Genomic DNA, 27,441 nt, shown 5'->3' with positions numbered 1-27,441 from the left:
GTGGAGTGTCCATACATGGTGCTGTAAGAAGTTAGTATAACTTTACTGAACTGACTGTAAATTTAGAGAGATTCTGTCAGTAGGTTTATGGTGTCCTATCTCAGGGTAGCATAAACTAGTGACAGAGAAGCTGAACAGAATGATGTATCACTTACATTGTTTTGTGCAGCTAATTCAGAAATTTCCTCCTGGTTAACATGGACCTCTCCATTAGTAGACCTCTCCATTATGTGCATGTGCTCAGTAGCCCTGGATATTCATGAGAGGCGGAAAACTCCACCCACCAGCTGCTGATTGGCAGTTATCTATCCACGCTGTGTATAGTCAGCAACTTTCAATCAGCAGCTGGAGGGCTGGGGAAGGGTGTGGCAAGAATCCTATTCTCCTACATATTAGGAGAACGGCTGTATGAATTATGTAAGTTATACACAATCTGTTCAGCATTTCCGTCAATAGTTTATGCTTAAAGATACTGTGTTTATGCATAGCAGATAAGGAATACATTAGTCACAGTTTATATTGTTTATTGCATCTGCCTGCCTCTATGCATTTCCCATAACATATCTGTAACAGTCATTCTAGAGATGGTCCGGTTCGTACGAACCCGAACTCTCGGTAATGATTCCCGCTGTCTGCCCACTCCGTGCAGCGGGCGGATCCAGCGGGAGGACCGCCTGGAAAACTGGGATACAGCCATAGCCAAAGGCTGTATGGTCACATGCTCCTCCATGTCGGCCATCTTATGGACAGACTCACCACAAAGCAGGACAGTACAGCCTGGAGCAGGAGGAGTCTGATTTTTATCTTTATGAGGTACACAGGGAGATGCTGTCAATAAGTACTGTGAGTACACTTACTTATACTGCAATGAATAAACTAATACTGTACACTAAGCAATTTTACCATAAAGTGTTAAACCCCTTAAAGGGGTAGTGCGGCGTTAGAAAATTATTCACTAAATAACACACATTACAAAGGTATACAACTTTGTAATGTATGTTATGTAAGTGAATGGCCCCCTTCCCCGTGTCCCCCCCACCCCCGGAAGTGTAGTGCTCTATACATACCTGATTCGTGTCGACCCCGGCCGCCATCTTGGGGACAATGATGTTGTCTTCGGGAGGCTGGCCGGACCGCACCAGCCCCCCTTCATGCCGGCCCCCCTCTGCCGCGTCATGAGCTGCTCGGCCGCGATTGGCTGAGCTTAGTTATGCTCAGCCAATCGCTGCTGAGCAGCTGATGATGCGGCAGAGGGGGGCCGGCATGAGGGACGGCTGCAGCGGTTCGGCCGGCCTCCCGAAGATTACATCATTGTCACAAGATGGCGGCCGGGGGTCGACACGAATCAGGTGAGTATAATGCACCACACTCCCGGGTTTAGCGTGGGTGGGGTGGCAACACTGGGAAGGGGGCCATTCACTAACATAACATACATTACAAAGTTGTATAACTTTGTAATGTGTGTTATTTTGTGAATAATTGCTTAGCGCCGCACTACCCCTTTAAAAAAAACACCTTAACATGCTTTCCTAATTTCTTCTAATGGAGGTCTAGGCAGAATGCTTATAAAATGCACTGCACAATCACAGAGAGAACTGTGCAGCCATACAATTACAGCACCACAGTCCTCTCTATCCTCTCCCTGCACTTTATGATCAGTACATGAACCTACAGCCAGGACAACACTGAAATCTCAAGAGATGAGTAACCCACTGGACTCCAGGTATATATAAAAAAAAAATCTTCACTGCTTTAAACCACATTTACCACCTACCAGGGATGCACACAATAGCCCCCTTCTCTGTCAAAGATCAAAGGGATGCTGACATTGGTCTGAGCTGCGGCTTCCTGACTCCACAGCCCTGCTTGATAGCTGGAGCAGGGGCTCTGCTGTCGTGCAGCATCAAAGTTCCCGTGATATTCTGCACAGGAGACCAGTAAGCTACTTTTGCTTCGCCGAAAAAAGATGTATTGTGGTCATTAAGGGGTTAAATGAAACTATGCAAAACAAACCAACTGATATCAGAAAGTTATATAGATTTGTAATTTACTTCTATTAAAAAATCTCAAGTCTTCCCATACTTATCAGCTGCTGTATGTCATGCAGGAAATTTTATTTTCAGTCTGACACAGTGCTCTCTGCTGACATCCCTGGCCGAGACAGGAACTCTGTCTCCGTTATATATGAATCCCCATAGAAAACTTCTCCTGCCCTGGACAGTTCCTGTCTCAGCCAGAGATGTCAGCAGAGAGCACTGTGTCAGACTGGAAATAAAACAAAATTTTCTGCATGACATACAGCAGCTTATAAGTATGGGAAGACTAGAGATTTTTTTAATAGAAGTAAATAACAAATCTATATAACTTTCTGACACCAGTTGATTTGAAAGAAAAATATTTTTACTGGACAACCCCTTTAATCCATAGTATCATACTGACAACAGCATAATAAAAGGTTTATAATAGAAGTTTACATTTTTTTTTCCCATGAAAAATTTTAGTTAAGACTACTAAATATATAAAATAAAATAAAAAATCAGGATACTGGTATATAATATACAATTATATGTCATTGTGGTTGTTATGGTCGTTCCAGTATAGATTCCTCATGTTCATCACAGCAGGAGGGGAAGTCTGAGCAAAGACTGTGCTTCAGTGACCCCTAGTGTTCAGTCACATAACTCATTTAGACTCATTTAGCATGCAGGTTGTAGAGTCACACTTTGCAAAATTGGATCCAAAAACAGATGTTTATTTTCTTTCTACATTTCTACCCTTTGGGATCCAGATTAGGATATATATATATATATATATATATATATATATATATATATATATATATATATATACATAATTTTTTGCCCCAGCATCTCAAAAGTGATCTCAAAGAATTTAACTAAATAATGTAATGTAATCCTTAGAAGTCTGAATTGTGCTTTTTCTTACAGGATACAAAATACCTATATTTCCCATAAAATGGCAATTCTGTACCAACTGTACCCCTGTGCTCTCTATTATTCCTCCTACAAATGCATGAATGAATGGCAACTGGGTGTTACCATACCCATTATCAACAGGATATGGCTACAATGTCAGCACAGTTTAGTTATAAATAACAGCCACTTGTTAAAGGTGTTGTCTGTGGATAAAAACTTGTTATATATGGCTGAGGGTGCTACAAAAACATTTATTGCCATTTCAATGGATCTCTGTTACTGCTCATGACTGTGTATATATACAGCACTGATCCATGAGATCAGTGATACATGCTGCTGGAGCCCAGAGAATTGTATTGCCGAGCCAGGATCAGCGGCATTCCGACACTAAGGCCAGACCGGGTAAGATGGAGGAATTTCAGGGGAGAGATCCTTCCCACTAGACACCAGGGATGTGCTCTTTAGAGCATTGATGGTGTTCTGCGGAGTGGATATCGAAGCTCCCCACATCATATTTAAAGGGGTTATCCAGCGCTACAAAAACATGGCCACTTTCTTCCAGAGGCAGTCCCACTCTTGTCTCCTGCTTGGGTGGGGTTTTTGCTGCTCAGTTCCATTGAAGTGAATGGAGCTTAATTGCAAACCGCACCTGAACTGGAGACAAGAGTCGAGTTGTCTCTTAAAGAAAGGGGCCATGTTTTTGTAGCACTGGATAACCCCTTAAATAGTGGTTTTGGGAGCTCCGTTACTCTTTGAAAGTTTGCGCTAGTGGACTGGCACAGCCACATGGCTGTGTCAGTACACCGACGCAAACATTTAAACAGTATCAGAGCTCCCAAAATCATGTTCCTGCCAAAGCTCGATGGGAGCTGTAGTTTTGCAACGGCTGGAGAGAGACCTGTTTGACCCCTGTGCTTTAAAGCAGTGTTTCTCAACCTTCAGAATGCATCCCACAGAGGGTACTCACTGCTGGCTTAGGGCCCTATTACACGGGGCGATTATCGTGCATAAAAACGTTACATCGTTCGAATTTAAACGATTTTCGTTCAGTGTAATTGCAGGTAACGATCGAAAAATCGTTCGTATGTCGTTGATTGTTGATCTAGATCTGAACCTAAAATTATTGTTAATCGTTCGCTGTAATTCCACATTCGTTCGCTCAAGTTCCGCGTTTTTTCACTAATCGTTCAGTGTAATTGCACATTGTTCATTATTTTGCAGGGATCAGAAGGAATAAACCATCATAGTTACGATCGCAATAACGATCGTAGTAACAATCGTATCTAACGAACATCGTTCTGTGTAATATGGTGAACGATTTCAGGTTAACGATAAACAATCTTGTTTGCGATCGTTTATTGTTAGTCGTTAATCGCTAAAAATCACTCCGTGTAATAGGACCCTTAAGGGGTATGCGCAATGTGCCTTTTGAATCTTTCAGATTTGATGCTAGCGTGTAGCATTCAGCAATGTTCTACTGTGCAAGTGAACACAGCTACTAAAGTCGTCCACTCACCTTCCTTCCTCCATTCAGTCTTCCACTCTTCACGCATTTAGGGGGAGAGTTATCAAACCGGTGTAAAGTAGAGTTGTCTTAGTTGCCCCTAGCAACCAATCAGATTCCACTTTTCATTCCTCACAGAGTCTTTGAAAAGTGAAAGGTGGAATCTGATTGGTTGCTAGGGGCAACTAAGAATATTCTACTTTACACCAGTTTGATAAATCTCCCCCTTAGCGCTACAACCTGTTGAAGCCCCACCAGCATAGGGGGTATAACGCTGGATATTTGTTATGTAATGGAAGGTCCTGTAATTCCTGCGGGACTTTCTTTGCTAATATGAAACTGGATGCAATGTGTCCATCATATTCACCTTCCTCAATTCCCCAGCACTGATCACAGATCAGTGTCAGGCAGGAGAAGGGAGAGGACTGCTCAGCAGTAAAAAAAAAGTTTTAACCGATCAATATGTAAGTGGTCAAGGTGGTTTGACATCATCAGACTAAAAAGCACAGGCACTTTTAAGCAAGATGTTTTCACTTTAAAAAGGTACGTATTATAGTTACTATAGTAGGCACTGCTGCCTTATATGACTCACAAGATGCCTGCCTCTGCTCCTCCCCCCTCCCCTCTCGCAGCAAGAATCTTAGTCTGTAGTGTTACTACCTTACCTTTTTCACTAACACTTTCACTTTCAATTTCCACATCCTCACAACTGGTATATTCCGGTGTTGATGCTCCTTCTTCTTCCGAGCTACTCACTGACATCTGTCTTCGTTTTCCACCTCTTTTAGACCTGTGGGGCTTTGGTGGGGATGGCCTAACAGATTCTGATTGATCTGAGCTAAGAGAGTCATTCCTTGACATGGTCTCCATCTTTTCCCGGTTAGTCTTTCTCATTAAAAGAGCAGAGCTTGGGTCTAACCGAGTTTGTTTTTTGAAAGAATCGTGGTTTTTAGCCTCGATGTGTTCTGGTGGCACCGGACTATGTCTAGGGCTAGGTGGGCTGTGATTAGATACTTGGTTTGGCTTAGAAACTATGACATCACCATTCCTATCAATAGAATGGGACTGCTGACTTTGTAGAACAGCTCTTTTGTCTTGGATCCCCTGTCCTTTAGAGTTTTTCCCTAATTTGTTCTCAGGGACTTCCGGTTCATCTAATTCTGTATGTGGTAGTGATGCGTCGCTGTGTCTCCTCTCATGCCGCGCCTTTGAAACCTTGGCATGCATACGCATCTGTTGTTCCTCAGGCTGTGGCTTTACAGGATACCTGGCTAGGTTGGGGTCACTTCTATACCGCGTTTGATACTCTTCATCTACTCTTTCCTTCTCTTCTTCCATGTTGGCTGCCTCCTCTGATTTTTCAGGAATGTCCTGTGATCTTCCCTTTCCCAGCCTTCTACTTTCTCGTCTTTCTTTATGTTCATCTGTATAGGTCTGCCCTTGTTGGTTGGGAAATTTCTGGTTTCTCTTGCGATCACTTTTTGCAATTTTTCCATTCTGTTCAGAAACTGACATGACCTTCTTCCTATAAACAGTCATGCAAAAAAGAAAAGACTTAAAAACAAAATGTAATATATAATTCACATCGACTGTCTTTGCTATGTTATACTCAGTTTTAATCACCAAAGTATGGAAATTAAGGTGTAGCTTTAGCAATGCAGCTATATCAATGTATCAATGGTTTGAAGGGAATCACTAGGTTTATTCTGCCTTAAGTGAGGGCAGCATAAACTAGTGACAAAAAGGCTAAACAGATCGGTGTATAACTTACATCATTCTGTTTAACCGTTCTCCTGATATGCAGGAGAATAGGATTTGTGCCACACCCCTTCCCTCCGCCCTCCAGCTGCTGATTGACAGTTGCTGACTATACACAGCATGGATAGTTAACTGCCAATCAGCAGCTGGTGGGCGGAGTTTTCTGCTTTTTATAAATATTAAGGACTACTGGGCTCATGCACATAATGGAGAGGACTACTTATTGTCCATGTTATTCAGAAGGAGATCTCTGAATTGGCTGCACAGAACATTGTAAGTGATACATTATTCTGTTCAGCTTCTCTGTCGCCAGTTTATGCTACCCTTAGATAGGACTCTGTAAGTACATTGGTCCATATTTATCAAACTGCTTGAACCAAAAACTGGTGTAAACTGCCCACAGCAACCAATTACAGCTCAGCTTTCATGTTACCAGGGCTGGGCTGAAAGATGAACTGTGATTGGCAGCTTAGGGCGGTTTACACCAGTTTCTATTTTACACACTTTTGAACTATTGATGTTTAAACACCCCTGAATCACATGATGTGACTCATTTACTACCATTCTAATAAAAAAAAATAGAAAACAAAGTAGATCCACATTTGTCAACAATGTGTGAGTCCGATTGATGAACGTGATGCTTGCAGCATAGTGTGCCAGTATTAATCAACCTTATACTATATCTTTATCTTTATTAATTCAATGTTAAATACTCACAAGACTATGATTAGTTTCCTAACTACTGTGCTTAAAGGAAACATTTTTTTCAAAAGAGCCGGGAAGGAGGTGGCTAAGCAAAACAAAATGCACCTACCTTCCCAGCTCCAGCATTGGGTCCGCTTTCCCCTGCTCCGATTCCTGGTACCCAGGCTGCTCCCTATTCTGAGCGGAGACCCTGGTGGTGATTTGTCAGCCCCGCTCTGCCAGCAAGCGGCCAAGGCGGGACCCCGCTACGGCCACTCACTGGCTGAGCGGGTTTGGCACATCACCAACCGAGTTCCCGCTAATACCAGGAAGCAGCCGGAGGACCTGGTAAGGACCTTTTATATACTCAAAAAAGAAGAAGCAGGAGAGGGCACTCACCATAAATCGTGATCTTCTTTATTTTGGTGTTCAATTAAAAACACACAGGACATACTGGGCTGAATGAACAGGACACCAGCACTTAGATGTAATCAGGTAACAGCTGGTTCACGTGCATGCGCGCTTCTTCAGAGGTTTGTGCGTAAACCAGCTGTTACCTGATTACATCTAAGTGCTGGTGTCCTGTTGATTCAGCCCAGTATGTCCTGTGTGTGTTTTTTATTGAACACCAAAATAAAGAAGATCACGATTTATGGTGAGTGCCCTCTCCTGCTTCTTCCTTTTTGAGTACTCTATACCTATTTGTTTCCTTGGAAAGGTGAGCATCAACCAGTGACTTCGAAAATACTGTGCACCCAAACTCACTGCAAAATAGATTTCAACCCTATATTGTCAATGCCCCTCTAAGGTAGTGCCAGTATCTGTTGCTCAGTACTTGTGGTTTGACCTTTCCCATTCTATTATTTTAAATGGGTATTACGGTATTCCAGTATAGAAAATATGACTCTATTGAAAGTATGCGGTACAAAGTAAAGTCTTCAATCTATAGTAATGAAAACTTTTCAATAGCTTCCCACATAACCACTCACCACTTACTGGCCTAAAGTGTAATGTAAAGTTCATCGGCTAGGGTTATGACCTGTGGTTTAGCATCATCTTGCTGATCCGATACACTCCATAACAGCACTAGGAGTAATGGGAGGGCGAGCTATTTGTCTATAAAACAGGAGAGCATGGGAGCTAAAAACTAATGTGAGAGATGCATTAAAGATAGTATTTGGCAGGAAATTATACAGGTGACCCCTAAGCTTTCTTTTGGAGAACACCGCCCTATCCCGACATGTTTAAGAGAAACATTAGACACTGGGTATATTTGGAAAAAATGTGGGCCCCCTGGCACAATACTGGCCTGGTTCTTTTTGTTCTTTTGTTTATGTAGAGGTTGAGGAGGGACAGTTTTTCCTTTAGTACTCCTTTGGTTTTGGTTATTTAACCCTTTGAGGAGCCGGCCCAAAACGACCCAGTGGACCACGCCAATTTTCATCTTGCGTTTTCGTTTTTTCCTCCTCCCCTTCTAGCACTTTCAGTTTTCTATCTACAGGGCCATGTAAGGGCTGTTTTTTTACAGGAGTAGTTGTACTTTGTAATGGCGTCTTTCATTCTACCATAAAATGTATGATGGAACCCCAAAATATTATTTGTGAAAATATAAATTGGTGAAATCGGAAAAAAGAATGCAATGTGGTAACTTTGGTAACTAAAAGCGACATGATACTATTATTGTATAGGTCAGTTCGAATACAACCATATGCAGGTTTACACAGATTCTCTAATGTTTTTTTTTTTTTTTTTTAATGAAATACTTTTTTTCTTTTTTTGCAATATATTATTAATAAAATAGCCCTATTGTGACTCTTATAACGGTTTTAGTTTTTCACAAAAGGGGCTGGTATGGGGTGTCATTTTTTGCGCCATGAACAAGTTTTTATTAATACCAATTTTTATTTAAAAAAATGAAAAAAAAATGAAAAAAAAAATAAAATAAAATAAAAATAAATATATATATATATATATATATATATATATATATATATATATATATATAGTACAAAAAATATATCAATCCTGGCACTTTTTTCCCTCTTTTTGTTTACGCCGTTCGGGATTATATTTTAATAGATCGGACAATTACGCACGCAATGTATATAATATGTTCATTTATTTATTTGTTTTTATATGTTTTATTTTTATAATGGGAAAGAGGGGTGATTTTATTCTTTATTGGGGGAGGGGCTTTGATTTATTTTTAAAAAATGTTTTACTTTTTTTTTTACACATTTTAAGTCCCCCTGGGGAACTTTTACAGGCAATCATTAGATTGCATAGCATTGGTCAGTGTAATAGGCACTCTGCTGATTGAGCCTGCATGTGGCAGACTCAATCAGCAAAGCAACAATTGGACCGCACGGAGGAAGGTAACAGACCTCCGGCGGTCCGTGAAAGCATTTGGGACCCCAGCAGTCTGTATTTTATAATACAGAGAGAAAAATGGAAAATTTGAAAAAAGATCGCCAAAAATTCTTAAAAAATATTTTTAACATATTTTAAACTTTATTTAAATCAAAGGTTTCTTTCTCATAGCACATTCCATTTAGGCAGCCAACAAAAACAGAGACAAGAGAACATCTAGGAATAGGTATCAGTAATGCATTATGGGAACTGTAGTCTGCCACCCACATAGACTGCTGCTGAACCACCACTCACTTCTGCTTTTCGGAGAAGGGGGCCAATAGGGAGCAAAAGTATCTCTAAGGGTCTCTATGAGAAAGGCAGATGGTGATCCGATGAATAATGTAAATGAGTACCGATCTGCTAGATCGGCGCTCATTTACTAAGCCTATTACAGGGCTCGATGATTGTTTAGCAAGGTCTGCATGGACATCATTAGCAATGTCCATGCAGCGCTTGTCCTAAAAAGTGCCCTAAAATGAGCGTGGAGAGGTAATGTATAACAGTTTATTCAATTGTTAACTACCAGCCACACATCTCTATTACGCTTAGCAATGATTTTGGTGTCGGACATAAAGACACGATTGGCTGATCATTGTCTTTATTAAAAGGAGCGATAATTGGCCTGATATGGCCAATTATCACTCTGTGTAATAGGAGCCTAAGCCTTTGATGACCTGTAATGTAATAGTATCGTGTATGCATGGTAATTCTGAAAATCTAATCACCCTAATACGACGCCCATGTAGGCGCCAATATGGGGCACAACTGCCATGAAGCCCGCCCATACGGCACTGTCCGCCAACAGTAACATGCATTTTTGAGGGGAGAGACCACCAAGAATTCCTTTGTACAAAATGTCCAGAATATAAGCTTAAGAATGGTGCTGAGAACTCCTGATATGGAAAGGGGGTGACAATATCACAGCCAGTAATAATAATTTACAAGGCCGAACAAAAAATTCAATGAGCCGATGAACGAGCGTTTCCTCTTTCATTGGCTGATGGCTAACTTTTTTACTGTCAAATAAATAAACATGCCAGTGTGAAATAAACATGCCAGTAGCCGTACTATTATTACCTGTCTCTTGGTGGTTCACTTCTTGACCTTGACGACTGTTTCTGCTCCTGGACCGCAGCTTGTAATGATGGTTCTGACCCTTTACTTTGATCAGACTGTAAACTTGCAGGCGAGGTCTCTTGAGAACCAGCTGTTGCGGCAGTACTTAAAGGTGTTTGAGATCTAGATCTCTCTTGAAGTCTAGCTTTCTTTTCCCTCGGTGCGTCAGAACCCACTCCAGTACCAGTGTCACTTAATGTTCCATCCTGGCTTGGAGGCTGTTGTGGCCCACTTCCAAAAAACCAAGCTCCCGATTTTGTAAGGATTTCTTGTTGTTTCCGGCACAGATTACAAACCCACATAACCTATTTAAGAAAAGCAAGAGATAATGCATTACAGAAAAAAGTGGAATAATATATTATTAAATGCATTAAACAGATTGAGGCCTTATTCACATAACCCTTAAAGTTGGCTGCTGAACTTGAATAAAGCCCTAAGGCTATGTGGAAAACATGGATATAGTCATTGGCTGTATCCATGTTTTCCAGACAACCTTAGAGCTTTATCCAACTTCAGCAGCCCCAGCTAATCAAATGCCGAACGTTCAGGTTCGGATGGACTCGAGCATGCTCGAGGTTGGCTCATCTCTAAATCTAAGCAAACTAGATTTTTTTTTAACTAGTTCAACATTTTTGCAGACCATATTTCACAGATCTTGATCTTAATGGACCTAAAGGGGCTAAAAGGCTATTCCAGTATTCAAAAATATTAGTATTTTTAAGGGAGGTTGCAAAAAAATAATATACATAAGTTTTACCTGGGTCCCCTGCATCTCCCATCCCAGTACCTTCTGGCCGCCCAATGTTTCCTGCTTGTTGATACATCCATGAAGTTTCTACACGACCGGCCTGCTCCGCGATATACAGGCGGTACACAGCTGCAGCCAGTTCTAAAATGTAGCAACAAGCAATGAACAGCAGGAAACCAGAAGGCGCTGGAATGATAGCTGCCGGGGCCCCAGGTAGGTCAGTATAGCCTATTAATTTATATTATATAAATTTGCAACAAGCTTTGACAAATCAGGAGCCAGAGGGCAATAACACAGGGGCTGCAGGGGAACGTCTTTTTTTTTTTAATGTTTACAAAAATACCAGCTAAATGTAATAAAAATCAAGGATAACAAAATACCCTTTTAAAGCTCTTTTTTGAAGTTTGTCTGACGGGGCCAATTTTAAGGCTATGTTCCCAGACAGTATTTTTGCTCAGTATTTTGTAACCAAAACCAGAAGTGGATTGAAAACACAGAAAGGCTATGTTCACACAGTGTTGAAATGTAGTGGTGCTATTATACACGCCAACAATGTCCCTTTAATGTCATTGGATAATTGCTCTAGCTGCCTATATAACTCAATAAAGTTCTTCAATAAATTAGAGAAGTTCCAGTTTTACACAAGTATAAAGCCTCATGTATCTCACTTCTCTCTTGCATGAAGTCGGATAATAGAAACCACTTGGGGGCAGCCACTTGGGTTGACTCTAAATTCAGTCTAAATAGGATCTACTTCCACCACTTCCTGTTGATGTCACATCTGGTTCACAGGGGGGGGGGGGGGGCAGTGGTGACATCATGGTTAGCTTTCCAAGTCTCCTGTGCCACACCAACCTCTCTAAATGTAGCTCCCCCAACTCTATCCCTAGACAGAAAAATTACCTCTCTTGGCCTTAGGCCTACAAAATTCACCCAAAGCAAATAGTCTTTGCTCTAACTAAAAGCAATCTATAGTAGTGGAACACGTTGCGTGACCAAAGGACCACTTTCCCCTAAAAAAACTAAAAAGTGATCACCACCTCTAAATAAAATTAAATAAACACAGTTTGCATCTTCTTAACATGATTCTAAAAGCACTCTGCTGAGGAAATCCTTAATATGTCCTTAAAGCGGAAGACGAATCTAACCTGCTGATAGCCCCCTATGGCGCTCAGGGGGCCGAAGAGGAAGGTATGTCTCTTACCTTCCTCCCCTGTGCCGTTCCTGTGCTGTTAGCAGTGTAATCATTAGGAGCACTGCCCCACCCACAGAGCGCCAATCCATTTATTATCATTAGAAGTAGTGGGCCGTCTTTGCGCTATGGGGGCGGGGCAGTGCACCTAGAGGTACCCCAGACTGAGGGTTACACTGCTAACAGCATTGGAATGTCGCATACCCTCCTCCTTGGCGCCCCCTGGTGAGTGCCCTCTTTCCAATTTTCTTTCTTTTTTTTAATTTTGCATCAAGCTTTTTTCTGTTTAGAGTGAGCACTGCCAAAATAATACTATATTCCACTTCCTGCATCTTTTTCATGGCCCCTGTGTGAACAATGTGGTAGTGCCAACCGCTGTATCTTATATTTTCCTGTTAGATTTTTCTAAACTGCTGATAGTTCCCTTTTATTGACAACCCAGGCATCCCCAGCAACCGCCTGTATACAGAAGGGGCACGTTAGGTAAAGCAGCAAAGTTATGAATATTCAGTGTCAGGGTACAAACACACACGGCTTATACGCTGCGTATTTACTGCTGCGATACGCAGCAGATACGCAGCAGATACGCAGCAGATACGTAGCAGATTAGATCTAAATAACTGAACACAGTATCAAATCTGCTGCGTATCTGCTGTGTGTGTTTGTACCCTCAAAGAACAATTATTTTAGACATGTCACAGTACACGATCAGGTTGAAAGTATGAACACCTGATCGTGTTGACGGCCTTGAGTGCGGGGATGCACAGGACCATTAATCTTAGCACATACATTATAGAGACCAGCTCTGTACATTTAAGGGGAATGGTTGTGAAGGGGTTAATACAGGAAAGCCCTCTGTTCAAGACAATTATTTTTCAGCTAGAGAGAAGAGCAGCTATATAAAGCATCTATCACTGTAGTGCACGCTATACATCCAGGCCCTATGGGGGAGATTTATCAAACATGGTGTAAAGTGAAACTGGCTCAGTTGCCCCTAGCAACCAATCAGATTCCATCTTTCATTTTCCAAAGAGTCTGTGAGGAATGAAAGGAGGAATCTGATTGGTTGCTAGGGGCAACTGAGCCAGTTTCACTTTACACCATGTTTGATAAATCTACCCCTGTATGTACCTGCTTTTTAATAGCAATAACAATCCTTATTACCTGTGGAGGTGTCTTTAAAAACAGGTTCCCCTTTCTAGGTTACAGCTGACTGCTGAAGGTCCTTACAGCAAGAAACCCTATGACCAAGGTATCGAGGAGGAACCTACCTAAGAGAAAGGAACTGTGCCAAGTGGAGAATATCTGTACTACTCCTGTGACTATCATCCTAAAGGAGCAGCCTTCCGCCTTCACAAAAAATCGTAGGGGGTTCCGAATCATCTCATTTGCATAGGGCAACCCATTAAATATTTCTTTGTTAGCTGGAGGAGAATTAGGCTATGTTCCCACATTGCCTTTTTAAGGCAAGATTGATAATGACGACTGTCAACAATGTTTATGATCATTATTATCATTACAAAGGGGCCAGCCGGCCAGTAGAGGATTATAATAGGTCCGTTTCGGGCGGTAGCCCGGGGGCCTGAACTTCTGAGGGGCCCATAGCCCCCCAAACAGACTTATGTTCAGCCATGATTTGCCAGGAGACAATTCAGTAACATTAGAGAATATATTGAAGGACCTTATCATGTGACAATGATATCACCACAGGTCCTTTACAAGCTGCATTATAGAAGAATAAGACTTAAGTTAGTGCCGCCATTGTTACAGTGGGTTGGGGAGGCCCAAGCTTGGTGAACAGCCCGGGGCCCATAGTAAAGATAATCCGCCCCTGCAGTTGGCTGGGGGCGTATCAGCAGTATGGGGGTGGGCAGTGCTCCTAGCGGGTCTCCTAGTGCTCCTAACAGTCTCACCTGACTAGCCCTTACAGGTCACCCCATAACCAGTTTTGTTTTAATATATGGAGTTATATGGTGTAACAGTTAGCATAGCTCGGTAAGGTTCTGTGTTCTACAATATGGGAACATAAAAAAAAAAGAAAATTGAGGACCAAGTCCAAAAATGCATTCCTGAGGAATTTTAAATACCATCCAGCCAAGGGCTATGCATATATACTATTGCTAACATTTACCGTATAAATATAGTCATAATGTGCATCTAGGTCAGATCATTTCTAAAAATACACAGTATTTTAATCCTGCCATGAGATGCAGATGTCTAGGCCAGCAAGAGAATACGGATTACATGAATTCCGGGTAATAATACAGCTGCTTTTCTAGTCAATCTTTATAAGAACATATCTGTTACAAGCATGACAATGAGTTTCCGTGAAGACTTCCATTAGGCTCCATTTTCATTTAAAATTAGAGCCTACACCGGAGGTACCAGAAGTCTAAAAAAAGTCCCTCAAATCTACCCACTATGGAAGGTTGTAACACACCTTGTCACTGTCGTTTAAATTTTTTTGCAGAAATCAATAGTACAGACGATTTTAAGAAATTTTGTAGTTGGGTTTATTAGCCGGAAAATACATTTTTATTATAAAAAAGCAGTTTGAAGCTCTCCCCCCTGTCTTCATGGTTCTCTATGGAGAGGGGAGGGGTGGAGGGAGATGAGGCACCAAAACAGGACAACAAAGAGTTAATTTACAGCTACATCACCGGGCTAATTTGCCTTGATAAATTTTGCACACAGAAAAAAAACTGCCAAAAAATCCATTATTATCCAAAAAAATATAGGGCAAACACATTGATACATGTCCCCCTAGGGCCTCATTCACACGTTGGCAATAACACACCTGCGTTTGTGGACAGCAGTTTGTTCCTCCATAGTGGCCTGCAATTCATGAAACGCTTCCACAATTGCTGATTTGCACTACAGCATGTAATTTTTTTTGTGTCTTTTCAAAGATCCGCAAAATTCATGGATGTGTGAGTAGGCACATTGAAATCTATGTGTTTTACATTTGTCCGTAATTGCCGATCTGCAACTACGGACAAATTTTGCGGACATATAAATGCAGCTCTAGGCGATGTTCACACGTGGTAAGACACCGGCCATTCCGTGACCCGGTCGGGTCACAGAACGGCCGGTGTCTGAGAAGATCATCCCGGCCAGTACTGCAATACTGGTCGGATGATCTTCACTGCTGTAGAATTCGGATTCGCCACTGCTCACAATGGAGCGTGCGGCCGGAGCCGCATGCTCCATTGTATGAACTAACAGGTTTTTCTGTGCTGCTATTCATTTAATAGCGGCGGCAGAAAAACGACATGTTTCTTGCAGTGCCGCTAGGGATCCCAGCCGGAGTGTATAATATGTGTATACACTCCGGCTGGGATTCCTTAGAAGGTACCACTAAGTAAATTCCATAGTAAACCTGGCCGTTGTTACAACGGCCGTGATTATTACGAAACTTACGCAGTGGAAACATGGCCTTATTGTGGATTTATGAACCACATCAGCTGGAAGTTTGTTCCATGCATCTACTACTCTCAAAAAAGACAAATTTGCTCTTATATGGTCACTGTCAATAAGAAGCGCAGCAGCAGGAAGTGTTTAATTCAGTAGTAGTGCACTCGCTTCTGATCTCGACCACCCAACCAATATAGATTAAATATAAATCAATAGAGCCTTTTCCGGAATTATAAAATAAGGTCTTTTCACGGAGGCCTTTTCTTTTATCTCTTAAAACAATGCTGTTATTTCCTTTTATTAATATTTTTTGGTACGATTTATACATGTTTTGTGCAGTCGTCTCCCAAGAGGAAGTGAGATTGCTACAATGATTAATCACTGTTCCGTAATAAGATTACAATCTCCATAAAGAGTGAAAAAAAGAAAAAACTGGAGCTAAGCAAACATCCTCCCTTGGTGATCCAGGATTATGCCTTCTCTTTGCATCTATTTCGGTATCAAGCCATTTAATTAGCTTTTCAGATGACCAGATGCACGTTAATAAAAATACAAGTTTAGTTACCTAAATCCGGGCCCAATTCATAAGTTAGGCTCACGCAATCTGCTTCTTTTTTCTATTGCCACGTATGCAGATATACTGTACCAGGCTCCATGACGCGGACGTGCCGTACACCATGACATATGAGTAGCTCTTCTTATTATAGCATAAACCTGTTCTCAATTCTTTCCTTCCAAAAGGACTCAGAAAAACATCCAACATCCTATGGAGCTGGGAAGGATGCCATCTTAATTACCCCCAGGATATATTATATATAGCATATAGCATTTCATCATATGACTAGGTACTTTTTTTTTTTTTAAAGGTATACCCTATTAGAAACAAATATATGTTTTTATATTCTCTATGAGTGCATTTTGATGTTACTAGAGGAGGGGGTCTCAGCCACAATCTTTTATTCTTAAAGGAGAAGTCCGGCAAAAATTGTTATTAAAGTATTGTATAGCCTTTGTATACAAATGTACACTTATTACGGGAGATGCTTAAAAACGCTTTTTTTCCCTGCACTTACTACTGCATCAAGGCTTCACTTCCTGGATAACATGGTGATGTCACTTCCTGGATAACCTGGTGATGTCACTTCCTGGATAACATGGTGATGTCACTTCCTGGATAACATGGTGATGTCATTTCCTGGATAACATGGGAATGTCACTTCCTGGATAAAATAGTGTTGTCACTTCCTGGATAACATGGTGATGTCACTTCCTGGATAAAATGGTGATGTCACGACACGACTCCCAGAGCTGTGCGGGCTGTGGCTGCTGGAGAGGATGATGGGAGAGGGATGCTCAATGTCCCTCCAGTGCCCTTTGTCCCTCAGTGTCCCCCTGCCATCATCCTCTCCAGCAGCCAAAGCCCGCACAGCTCTGGGAGTCGGGTCGTGACATCACCATGTTATCCAGGAAGTGACATCACCATGTTATGCAGGAAGTGACATCACCATGTTATCCAGGAAGTGACATCACCATGTTATCCAGGAAGTGACATCACCATGTTATCCAGGAAGGGACATCACCATGTTATCCAGGAAGGGACATCACCATGTTATCCACAAAGTGACATCCCCATGTTATCCAGGAAGTGACATCACCATGTTATCCAGGAAGTGACATCACCATGTTATCCAGGAAGTGAAGCCTTGATGCAGTAGTAAGTGCAGGGAAAAAAGCTCTTTATAAGCATTTCCCGTAATAAGTGTATATTGGTGATTTGCATAACTTCTACAAGTCAATACCATACTTTCATAAAAATTTTAACCGGACTTCTCCTTTAATTGGAAAATATGTAATACCGTTATAATGCAAAGGGAATGTGAGTTGTTCACCAGTGGTGTCAAACCCCTTTATCCTATAGCTGGGGGCTCTATACCTGTGCCTCTGTTTATGTACAGTGCAGGTTTCAAACTCTTGCCATTGAGCAGGAACAAGTTGAGGACAATGTAACTGATTCTCTCATGGATGCCACAGTTAGGGTGGGTTCAGATTGAGGAATCTGGGGTTATCACCCGCCCGCGCCAATCTCTGCCCATGTCCATAGACTGCATACTATGGTTGGGTGAATTCTGCCGTCCTCTGAAAGAATTGACATGACATTGAAATTCGCCCAACAATAGAATGAAGTCTATGGCACAAGCGGAGATGCGCGCGGGCGTAAGCGATGGAATCCGCGGCGGGTGATCTGCCCAGATTCCTCAGTCTGAACCCACCCTTATAATGGGAAAGAAAAAGCATAAAGGCTGATTTATCAGTCTGACCGAAAGCAACACTGTCTGGTATTGTCCACAGTGACCAATCACAACTTAGGTTTTATTCTACCAGCGCTTGGAAAAATATAAAATCAGTAAGAGGGTGTGAGAATTATGAGAGACATTCAATATTTATGTAATGCCCAAAGAAAACTAGTGTGACTGCGAGGTCCTGATCGGTTTCCGTGAATGCAGGAGGAAAAATACTCGTCCTGTGGGGTGAATGCTGCTATATCGCGGTCCCCACTGTGTCTCCCCGGTCCGCACTGTCCCACAGTAGCTGAATTTTTAGAATAAAGTAGGAAAGGCCCCAGTAATTTTTACAATGTAATTTCTACATAAACTGCGCCCCCTGCTGGACACTTCATGTAAATACACCCGGGACATGACGTCACGTCACCTATTTTTTTTTTTTTTAGAGAACTTGAAGCCTGAGTGAAATACTAAATTGTGCATTTTACAATATGTGCATTTTCCATAATTAGTGAATATTAGGAATTTGTCTAACTTTGCTTATGTAATAACATATTAAAAAATACATTTACCGTAGTTCTCCTTTAATCAGCTGGTCCTAGCAGAGATTTGTAATTTACTTCTATTAAAAAAAAAATATTCCAGTACTTGTTTCTCTTATGGCTCTACTAGGCATTGCTTCCACCTAGCCAGAATCCTGCTCCACACTGATGAGGGGCAACACCCCGAAACAGCTGTCTGTGGATAGATACCTGGCCTTGAATTTTCCCTTGTCATTACACTTATAGGGCCACTTAATATGGTGGATTTGATGGTTTCCTTACAGGAGCCACCCCTCGGCTGGGTCCTTCCTGGAGAGATATCTGGTTAGTCCTGTGTTTCGAGACTTTTCAATGAGGCTCTGTCACGGCCGCGGCGGCGTCCCGTGCTCCAGGCCGCCGCCGCGACTCCTCTCTTCCCCATGCAGCAGCCGGTGTCCATAGGCAGGGACCCGGCGCTGCTGTTACTTCGGCCCCGGGGGGCGCCTCACCTCTCCACGCTCCTGTCCGTCGCTGTGCCGGCCGGCGCGCGCGTCCCCGCCTCCTAGGGCGCGCGCGCGCCGGCTGTCTCAGATTTAAAGGGGCAGTGCGCTCCTAATTGGTCATGCACACTATCACTCCCTATAAATTCCAGCCCTGCCCCACTGCAGGTGTTGGAGCCTCTACATGCTTCCCATAGCGTTTGGCCCAGCTCCCTGTTGTCTCCTGATTCCTGTCCGCTACCTGGTCCCTAGTCCTTGTTCCTGATCCCTGTCCGCTACCTGGTCCCCACTCCTTGTTCCTGGTTCCTGCTTCCCCGTTACACTTTAGTTCCTGTGTTCAGCCTGTCACGTGCGGTCTCACCTACAGACCATTGCCAGTATCATCTCCTGCCTACGGCTCCTGCCACACCTCGCCTGCCGTCACCAGCAACCAAGCCAGGGGTAGCGACCTGGGGGTCGCCTGCCGCAGCAAGTCCATCTGGTGAAAACCAGCGGCCCCTTAGACTCCGCTCCCTGGTGAGGTTAGTGCCATCGCTGGTGACGGTCCAGTGGATCCACTAGTCCAGGCTCCACAGGCTCTTCTTTTTCATATTTTTGTTTCCCAGGAGGCAATGAACCTAGGATTTCACTGCATTGAGCGTTTTCACTAGCAGCCGGCAGTGTTATTGTTTGGCTGGTCTCCCTGAGATCAGCGATCGGTTTCTCTCACAGGGCACTGGAGGGACACTGAGCATCCCTCTGCCATCATCCTTTCCAGCAGCCACAGCCTGCACAGCTCTGGGAGTCCTCCCTGAGGAAGCCACTAGACGGCAGAACGCGTGGGGTGACTCCTTGTCCCATCTGACCCCCATTTTATATCTTGCTGGACTGTATATGGTGACCTTTCCTTATTTTTTTCTTTTATGTTCAGCATTTGTGGCTACTTTTTTTGCTTTACCGAGTCTCTGTCTAGGTAGAGATGTTGGATTTCTGTTATTGTAAATACAGTCCAGGGTCAGAGTGGTAGATTAGTCCCGGCTGAGCGCCAGCAGGACTCATAGTGACATTTTAAGTGTTTTTATAGTAGAGCAGTATTTGGGGTTTTGTCTCCCTCATGTACTACTCATGTACATTTGTATTTATATAATTTTTTGTATCTATGATAGTTTAATAATAAAGATTTTTGTGATGTGCCACCACTTTTTGTGCATATGCTTTGTTTCTTTGAGAAGATGATGTACTATGTACAGTATATGCATTGGTTTAGCACTCCATGGTTATTAATGGTGCACACTAGTTTTGTATATTTAACGCATGTTATGTAATCTACACTTTATTGATAGGTACACTATGTTTATGGGATAATTTAGGGAGCAAGGACATTTGCTCCCCAAAAGGAAAGCACCGAGCAGGGAGGGAGAGAGGTAGGTGCATCTAACTATCTTCTCCCTCCCTGCTTGGTGCAGTGGGACAGATAGGCACTACTACTACTCCCATCATCTGCTCATAGTATGAGCAGATGATGGAAGCAGTAGTGCCAGGGAGATCCCCAGCATCAAGCCCCCCCTCAGCAGACAGCAGCCACCACCGACCCCACACCTGGCGCCGCCGGTAAACTGCAAGCCCCCCTCCCCCCATCACCAACTCTCCAGCCTCCCTGCCTCCCCCACCGCCGCACGACTCACTTCCCTGCCGGTGGTGGTATCAGACTGCCAGATCACTGCCGCCCCCGCATCCTGCCGATTCGGTCCTGGATGAGGAGAGCTGCTGGGGGTGACATCCGGGACCAAATCGGCAGGACGCGTGGGCGGCAGTGATCTGGCAGTCTGATACCACCACCGGCAGGGAAGTGAGTTGTGCGGCGGTGGGGGAGGCAGGAGGGTTGGTGATGCGGTGGGCTGGAAGTTTACCGGTGGCGGGTGTGTGGGGTGGCTGGGGGCCAGATCATTGAGGTCACCGGCGGCAGGGGCGGCAGCTGTGCGGCGGGAGTGTGGGGTGGCTGGGGGCCAGATCTGTGAGGGCGGCGGCGCCAGGTGTGGGGTCGGTGGTGGGCGCTGTCTGCTGAGGATCTCCCTGGCAGTACTCCTCCCATCATCTGCTCATACTATGAGGAGATGACGGGAGTAGTAGTGCCTATCTGTCCCACTGCACCAAGCACGGAGTGAGGGAGGAGGTAGTTAGATGCACCTACCTCTCTCCCGCCCTGCTCGTGCCTTCCATTTGGGGAGCAAATGTCCTTGCACCCCAAATTATCCCATAAACATAGTGTACCAATAAAGTGTAGATTACATTACATTACACATTACATCTCCCATAGACTCCTATGGCTTCTATAGGAGTCCATAGGCTTCTATATATACTGAGACCTCTGCTGGCCACTCCACAGGAATTATACCCTGGTTCGTGACGACACAGTATTTTAAAGAATTTGAAGTCTCCATGATCTACTGAATTAAGGGAAAAAGCCCTATATGTGCCATTTCCCATAATCAATGTACATTAGGAATTTGTCTAACTTTCCATAAGAAATAGCATATTAAAAACTACTTTGGCCGAACTTCTCCTTTAATTCTTCCAGGAAGTCCCTGGACCTGGTCCAGCGTCCATAGAAAATGACTGCACTAGCACTCCCTTATTTAAAGGTTCCCTTTAAATAAGTTAGTGCTAGGTTGTGCTAAGTTGTTAGGTAGTGCTAGGTTGTGGGGTTACAGTGTGGGCAAGTGTGTCTAGTCAATACAGAAATGCCCTACACTTTGTGAATGGTACAGTGACAAGTCCATACTACTTATATAACATAATTTATCCAGTCATTGTGCCTCTGCATGAACAACACAGGCCTAATATCTTCATGGAGGACAAAGCTCCAGCTCATCGAGGTCACATCATTAGGGAATGGTTGCTGAAGACTAGGGGACCTCAATGGAGTGGCCTGAACTTTCTCTAGATATGAATCCTATAGAAAACCTATGGGATCAGCTAAGTCGCCGTGTGGAGGCTCATAACTCTGTACCCCAGAACATCAAGAAACAAAGCATTGTACTAATACAGTATAAACACACAAAAAGCATTGATAAAAGACCAACAATATAGTGTGCAAATATTTACCTTATCAATTAACCTTCTGAGAAATGAAGGAGAATCTCATAGCCGGATAGAGGCAGCAGCTAACACCTATAGAACGTTACGTGGGAAGTGTGGGTTACAGCAATTACACACATGGTAAAGTTGTGAAGCTCGGGAAGATCTATATTAAATGCTGCAAAAAGAAATCATTTTCAGCAGTAGTTGGAAAAACACCATATTGTCAAAAACAACAAAAAAAGTATCACTCTTATTATCCCAGTCTATCTTCATTACAGGGAGCTGGTAAAAGCATAGCTTTCATATGGACCCACCAAAGGTTTCCCAAATGTCTTCTAGACCTATAGTAAAACCCTCTTCCCTTGTAGTATTTATTATTCAGTGTCTAATGAGCTATCTCACCTACTGGACTGACTGTGGATCTTTTATCATGTAAGTTTGTAACATATCACTAACATCCCTTCTATTAATTAAAGGGGTTGTCCGGCGATAAAAAATTATTCACAAAATAACACACATTACAAAGTTATACAACTTTGTAATGTATGTTATGTCTGTGAATGGCCCCCTTCCCCGTGTTTCCCCCCACCCACGCTAGACCCGGAAGTGTGGTGCATTATACTCACCGCATCTCGTGTCGTCCACGGTCTCCGATCGTCAGCCAATCGCGGCTGAGCTTCGGATGACGCTGCAGAGGGCGGCCGGCACTCGGGAAGATCCGCCGGCCTCCCGAAGAAGACGTCACTGCTGAGGATCGGAGACCGTGGTCGGCACGTGACTTCCGGGTACACGGGTGGGGGTGGTGGGACACGGGGAAGGGGGCCATTCACAGACATAACATACATTACAAAGTTGTATAACTTTGTAATGTGTGTTATTCTGTGAATAATTTTTTATCGCCGGACAACCCCTTTAATGAAAACTGAAATTACCAATGTGGCACAGAATACTTAAAGTGAATGTACCAGCGGTACATCACTTTCCTGTATTTACTATGAACAGACTGGTACCGGCACGGGGAAGCTGGTGCCGAGGCCCTTTTTTTGATCCGCGGCCGGTTCCTGTGCACGTCGCTGGTCTATTACCGAGCACTGGCCCGGGCTGAAGCAATGGAGGTGCAGGCCCACCCCCAGTGGGAGGAAACCCCCGCCTCTCTATGACGCAGCTCCATTGATTCACAAAGGGAGTTTCCTCCCACGGGGCCCGGGCCAGTGCTCGGTAATAGATTGGGGCCGTTGTTTAAAGGGGTATTGCGGCGCTAAGAAATTATTCACAAAATAACACACATTATTAAGGTATACAACTTTGTAATGTATGTTATGTATGTGAATCGCCCCTTTCGCCGTGTTCCCCCACCCCCACACGCGTCATCAGCTGCTCAGTCGCGATTGGCTGAGCACAGTTATGCTCAGCCAATCGCGGCTGAGCATCTGATGACGCGGCAGAGGGGGGCCAGCATCAGCGATTTGGCCGGCCTCCCGAAGATTACGTTGTTGGGGTCGGCGATCCCAACCTTGTGGGAGGTATTTACTTAAGTCTTTACTGTGCCCGAAGGCTAAATACCATTCTTGCCCCAAGGTAAAACGTAACTTTTAATGAAACTGGTAAAATATACAAGTGGGTGGTAGTGTATATACAGTGTAAAATAGATACATGCTGATACATCTCTGTATGTATCTTTACGGTGTATCAGTTAACGCAGTATATTCCCTATGGCAAGATGCTGCTGGGATAAGGCGTACTGTGTAAAAATTAACTCCACTCTATACTCAATATAGTGCTAGTGGAGCCGCACTAGTATAGCAGTTACTTCACTGTCTATATCATTGCGTTACAAGAGTCTGCGGGCCCGCAGGTAATATTAATTGTTGGAGTTATTAGGTAAGTATGATACACTGTATGAGTACTGCAGCGCAAGACCATTTGTTTTATCGCATGTCAGTTGCCACAACGGTTGATCCAAGGTTTATGTATATGAGGGCACGTAGACTCTAGCGATATGTATACGCTGTGGTATTAACGCATGATTTATTGCAGTACGTAAATAGTCTCTATCTGAGTGCTACAGAGTATATACGATAGTCGTCTAACGCATAAGGAACCGCTAAACGTGTGCGGTAGTTAGCCAGTGCAGGCAGTATATGCCAATGCTTTGCTGTAGCGGTAACGCTATCCTTAGTATATCGGTGTATGCCACACTCTAACTACTAGCACATAGAGAACTTAGAGATTGTATATATTTCAGCATGTATCTAGTTTAAAATAGCCATAGCCTCCTTGCTGACTAGTTTTGTCGGCATACTCCGACTTTATCAAAGTTGGCGCTGGCGGGCGGAACTCTGGCAGGTTTTTTATACATCAGCCAGGTGACATCGCCCCTGATTGTGGGGTCCTAGTCCAATCATAAGTCTAGAGTCAGTAGAGGGGAGTGTGGTATGTAGATCCCCAGTGACGCTATCGGAGAGGGGATGGGTTCATATTCAAAGTTGGTGGGTAAATTGGCAATCCCCGCCTTCTTGGCAGTTAGTCTACTGCGCAGTCTCACGGACTTAGAATAGTTCAGCTATTGTACTGTTAAAATGCGCATGTGTGGGGACTCGTGGACTTAGAGCGAATTCGCTATTCATCCCTTGCAATGCGCATGTATAGGAAGATTTTGACAGAAGATCGGAGACGGGGGACGACGCGCATCAGGTATGTATGGTACACTACACTTCCGGGTCCACGTGCGGGGGGGTGGGGGGTGGAACACAGGGAAGCGGGCGATTCACATACATTACAAAGTTGTATAACTTTGTAATGTGTGTTATTTTGTGAATAATTTCTTAGCACCGCACTACCCCTTTAAAAAAGGACTCCGGCACCGGCTTTCCCGTGGTGGCACCATTTTAGTCATATGCAACACTTAAAGTGTCACTGTCGTTTCGTTTTTATGGCAGAAATCAATAGTCCAGGCGATTTTAAGAAACTTTGTAATTGGGTTTATTAGGCAAATCTGCCATTATCTGCATTCAAAAAGACTTTCCCCAGGTCCCCCCTCCCTCCCTCTCATTTACTGCTCATTATCAGGAAATCTCGACTGTTTTACATCAGTTGGGCCCTGTGTAACATATAAAGAGGGGAGGGGGAGATTAGTCAGCAGCAGCAGAGAACAAAGGACTACACAGCAGGAACTGTGTGAAAGCCGGTATTCAGAGGTCAGAGAGGTCAGTGCTGACTTCAGAGGAGATAGCCCGGTGATGTAGCTGTAAATGAACTCTTTGTTGTCCTGTTTCGGTGCCTCATCTCCCTCCACCCCTCCCCTCTCCATAAGAGAACCATGAAGACAGGGGGAGAGCTTCAAACTGCTTTTTCATGATAAAAATGCATTTTTCAGCTAATAAACCCAATTACAAAGTTTCTTAAAATCGCCTGTGCTATTGATTTCTGCAAAAATAATTTAAACGACAGTGACACTTTAAAGCAAATGCATCTGATGGTACATTCGCTTTAACCCCTTCAAAGGTCATTAATGCATGGATGTCCAGGTCTCCCTGCAGCAGTGCTCTCTCCAAACCTTCTAACAGCTATAAGGCTTTTATTTTTCAACCTACACAGCTGGTTGGGGGCTCATTTTCTGAGACATAACCTATAGTTTTTATTGGTACCATAGTGGTGTAAATGAAATTTTTTGATCGCTTTATATTAAAAAAAAAAATTCTGATATAATTTTAAAAAATTTGCAATCCTGTTTCCCCTCCTGTGATTTCAATATTTATTGGGGGAGGGGCTTTAGCACTGCTCAGTTAGATCGGTGCTCCGGGTGTAGAGTCTGCCTGAGGCAGACTCTAGATGCAAACTGCCAATCCGGTAGAACAGAATTAAGAATTATTCCTCCGTCTGCCAAGAAAACGGATCAGGGCCCTGGCAGTTTCGATCAGTCAGTGGCAGGTGCTGCTTCTGTCACTGACACCATTAAATGTAGGGATTGCTATAGACTGCAGCATTTAAAGGGTTAGACAGCAGCATGATCGCCTGTCAGTCTGCTGGCTGTCATTATGTCGGCTCCTGGTTTATTTATATGTGCAGTTCTGCTCATACTGAAGCAGCGCCGCACACCTTAAAACCCCTCCATGCCAGGAAAGTTTATAGGTGTTGCAACTGTAGGGGGCATCAGCATTTGCAACATATATAGACACACTGCTGACATATAGGGAGTTTTCGGGGCAAAACTGACTGATGAGCTATCCAGAAGACACACTGTACACCAGCTATTCGGTACCCACACCACGCAGCAAACAGGGCCAGAGAAAGTTGTCTCCATTCACTGTGTAGTGGCTGGACCTGGTTACTTTTCTTTGATCCTATTTTGCCTCATAACATAATTAAAAAGGTTACCCAAAATAAAATAAAAAAAACATAGCAGCTTTCTTCCAGAAACAATGCCACTCAATTTGTGAGTGGTATAACAGCCCAGTTCCATGGAAGTAAATGTGACAAAGACAAAATACCACACACAACCTGAGGCCATGTTCACACAAGGTATGTTTTGTATAAATCATGGCCGTTTTTGCAATTTGCAACAATGGCCGTGATTTATACAAACCATACGTTGTCTGTGAATGAATGGAAACCCAGACGGAGCGTAAACACATAGTATACGCTCCGGCCAGGATTCCATCCGGCAGCAGGAGAAACTGAAATGTCAGTTTCCTGTAGCCGCTTTTCATTGAATAGCGGCCGCAGAGAACCTGTCAGTTCACACAATGGAGCGTGCGGCTCCGGCCGCACACTCGATTGTGTGCAGTGGGGATTTCGGATGCGGGCACACACGGGTAACAGAACGGCCGGTGTTACACGTAATGTGAACATGGCCTGAGGACATATATGGTGCTGTTTTCACAAGAAAGCAGCTGTTTTAGGGTCCTATGATATAGCGGCCTGATCAATAATGTAAACAAGCGCCGATCTGCTAGATCAGCGTTTGTTTACAGAGTCTATTACGCAGCTCAATGATCATTTAGCAAGGGCTGCACGGACATCATTATTATCGTTAAAAATTGCTTCATCTTATAGGACCCAGAGTTATTCACTTCATAATGGTATGTTCACACAACATTATATTTTTTTTAAAAAGATTGGACGTTGTTTTCCATTAAAACAACAGCTGTTCTTTTCATACTTTCACACAATGTATTGAACAACGACTGTTGTTTTGAATGACGGCCGTTGTTCAGTGCATTGTATGAAAACAACGGCTGCGTGATCACAGGAGGCTTCTGGGATAAATACCTATATTTCCCAGGCACAGGTAAAGACCTGATTATATTGATCA

General features: G+C 43.4%; 1 protein-coding gene across 17 annotated transcripts in view; it reads right to left on the bottom strand.

Annotated features, from left to right (window-relative positions):
- RIMS1 (regulating synaptic membrane exocytosis 1) overlaps nucleotides 1-27,441 on the bottom strand; it is a 271,494-nt gene that overhangs the window by 175,566 nt on the left and 68,487 nt on the right. For 13 of the 17 annotated variants that reach the window (XM_069974601.1, XM_069974607.1, XM_069974603.1 and 10 more), the window contains 2 exons: nucleotides 10,372-10,715; nucleotides 5,106-5,965 (listed from right to left, as the gene is read on the bottom strand). In XM_069974601.1, the coding sequence (XP_069830702.1) occupies nucleotides 5,106-5,965; nucleotides 10,372-10,715 (1,204 nt within the window). Of the gene's footprint in view, nucleotides 1-5,105; nucleotides 5,966-6,211; nucleotides 6,287-10,371; nucleotides 10,716-13,139; nucleotides 13,202-22,151; nucleotides 22,176-27,441 lie in introns of those variants that run through there. The other 4 variants (XM_069974611.1, XM_069974610.1, XM_069974613.1 and 1 more) reach the window with 4 other exon arrangements.

This window comes from Dendropsophus ebraccatus, chromosome 6 (genome assembly GCF_027789765.1).
Source record: "Dendropsophus ebraccatus isolate aDenEbr1 chromosome 6, aDenEbr1.pat, whole genome shotgun sequence".
In the NCBI taxonomy this organism is placed as follows: domain Eukaryota; kingdom Metazoa; phylum Chordata; class Amphibia; order Anura; family Hylidae; genus Dendropsophus; species Dendropsophus ebraccatus.
Note: the sequence above shows the minus strand (reverse complement) of the source record. Positions and strands in the feature narration are given on the sequence as shown.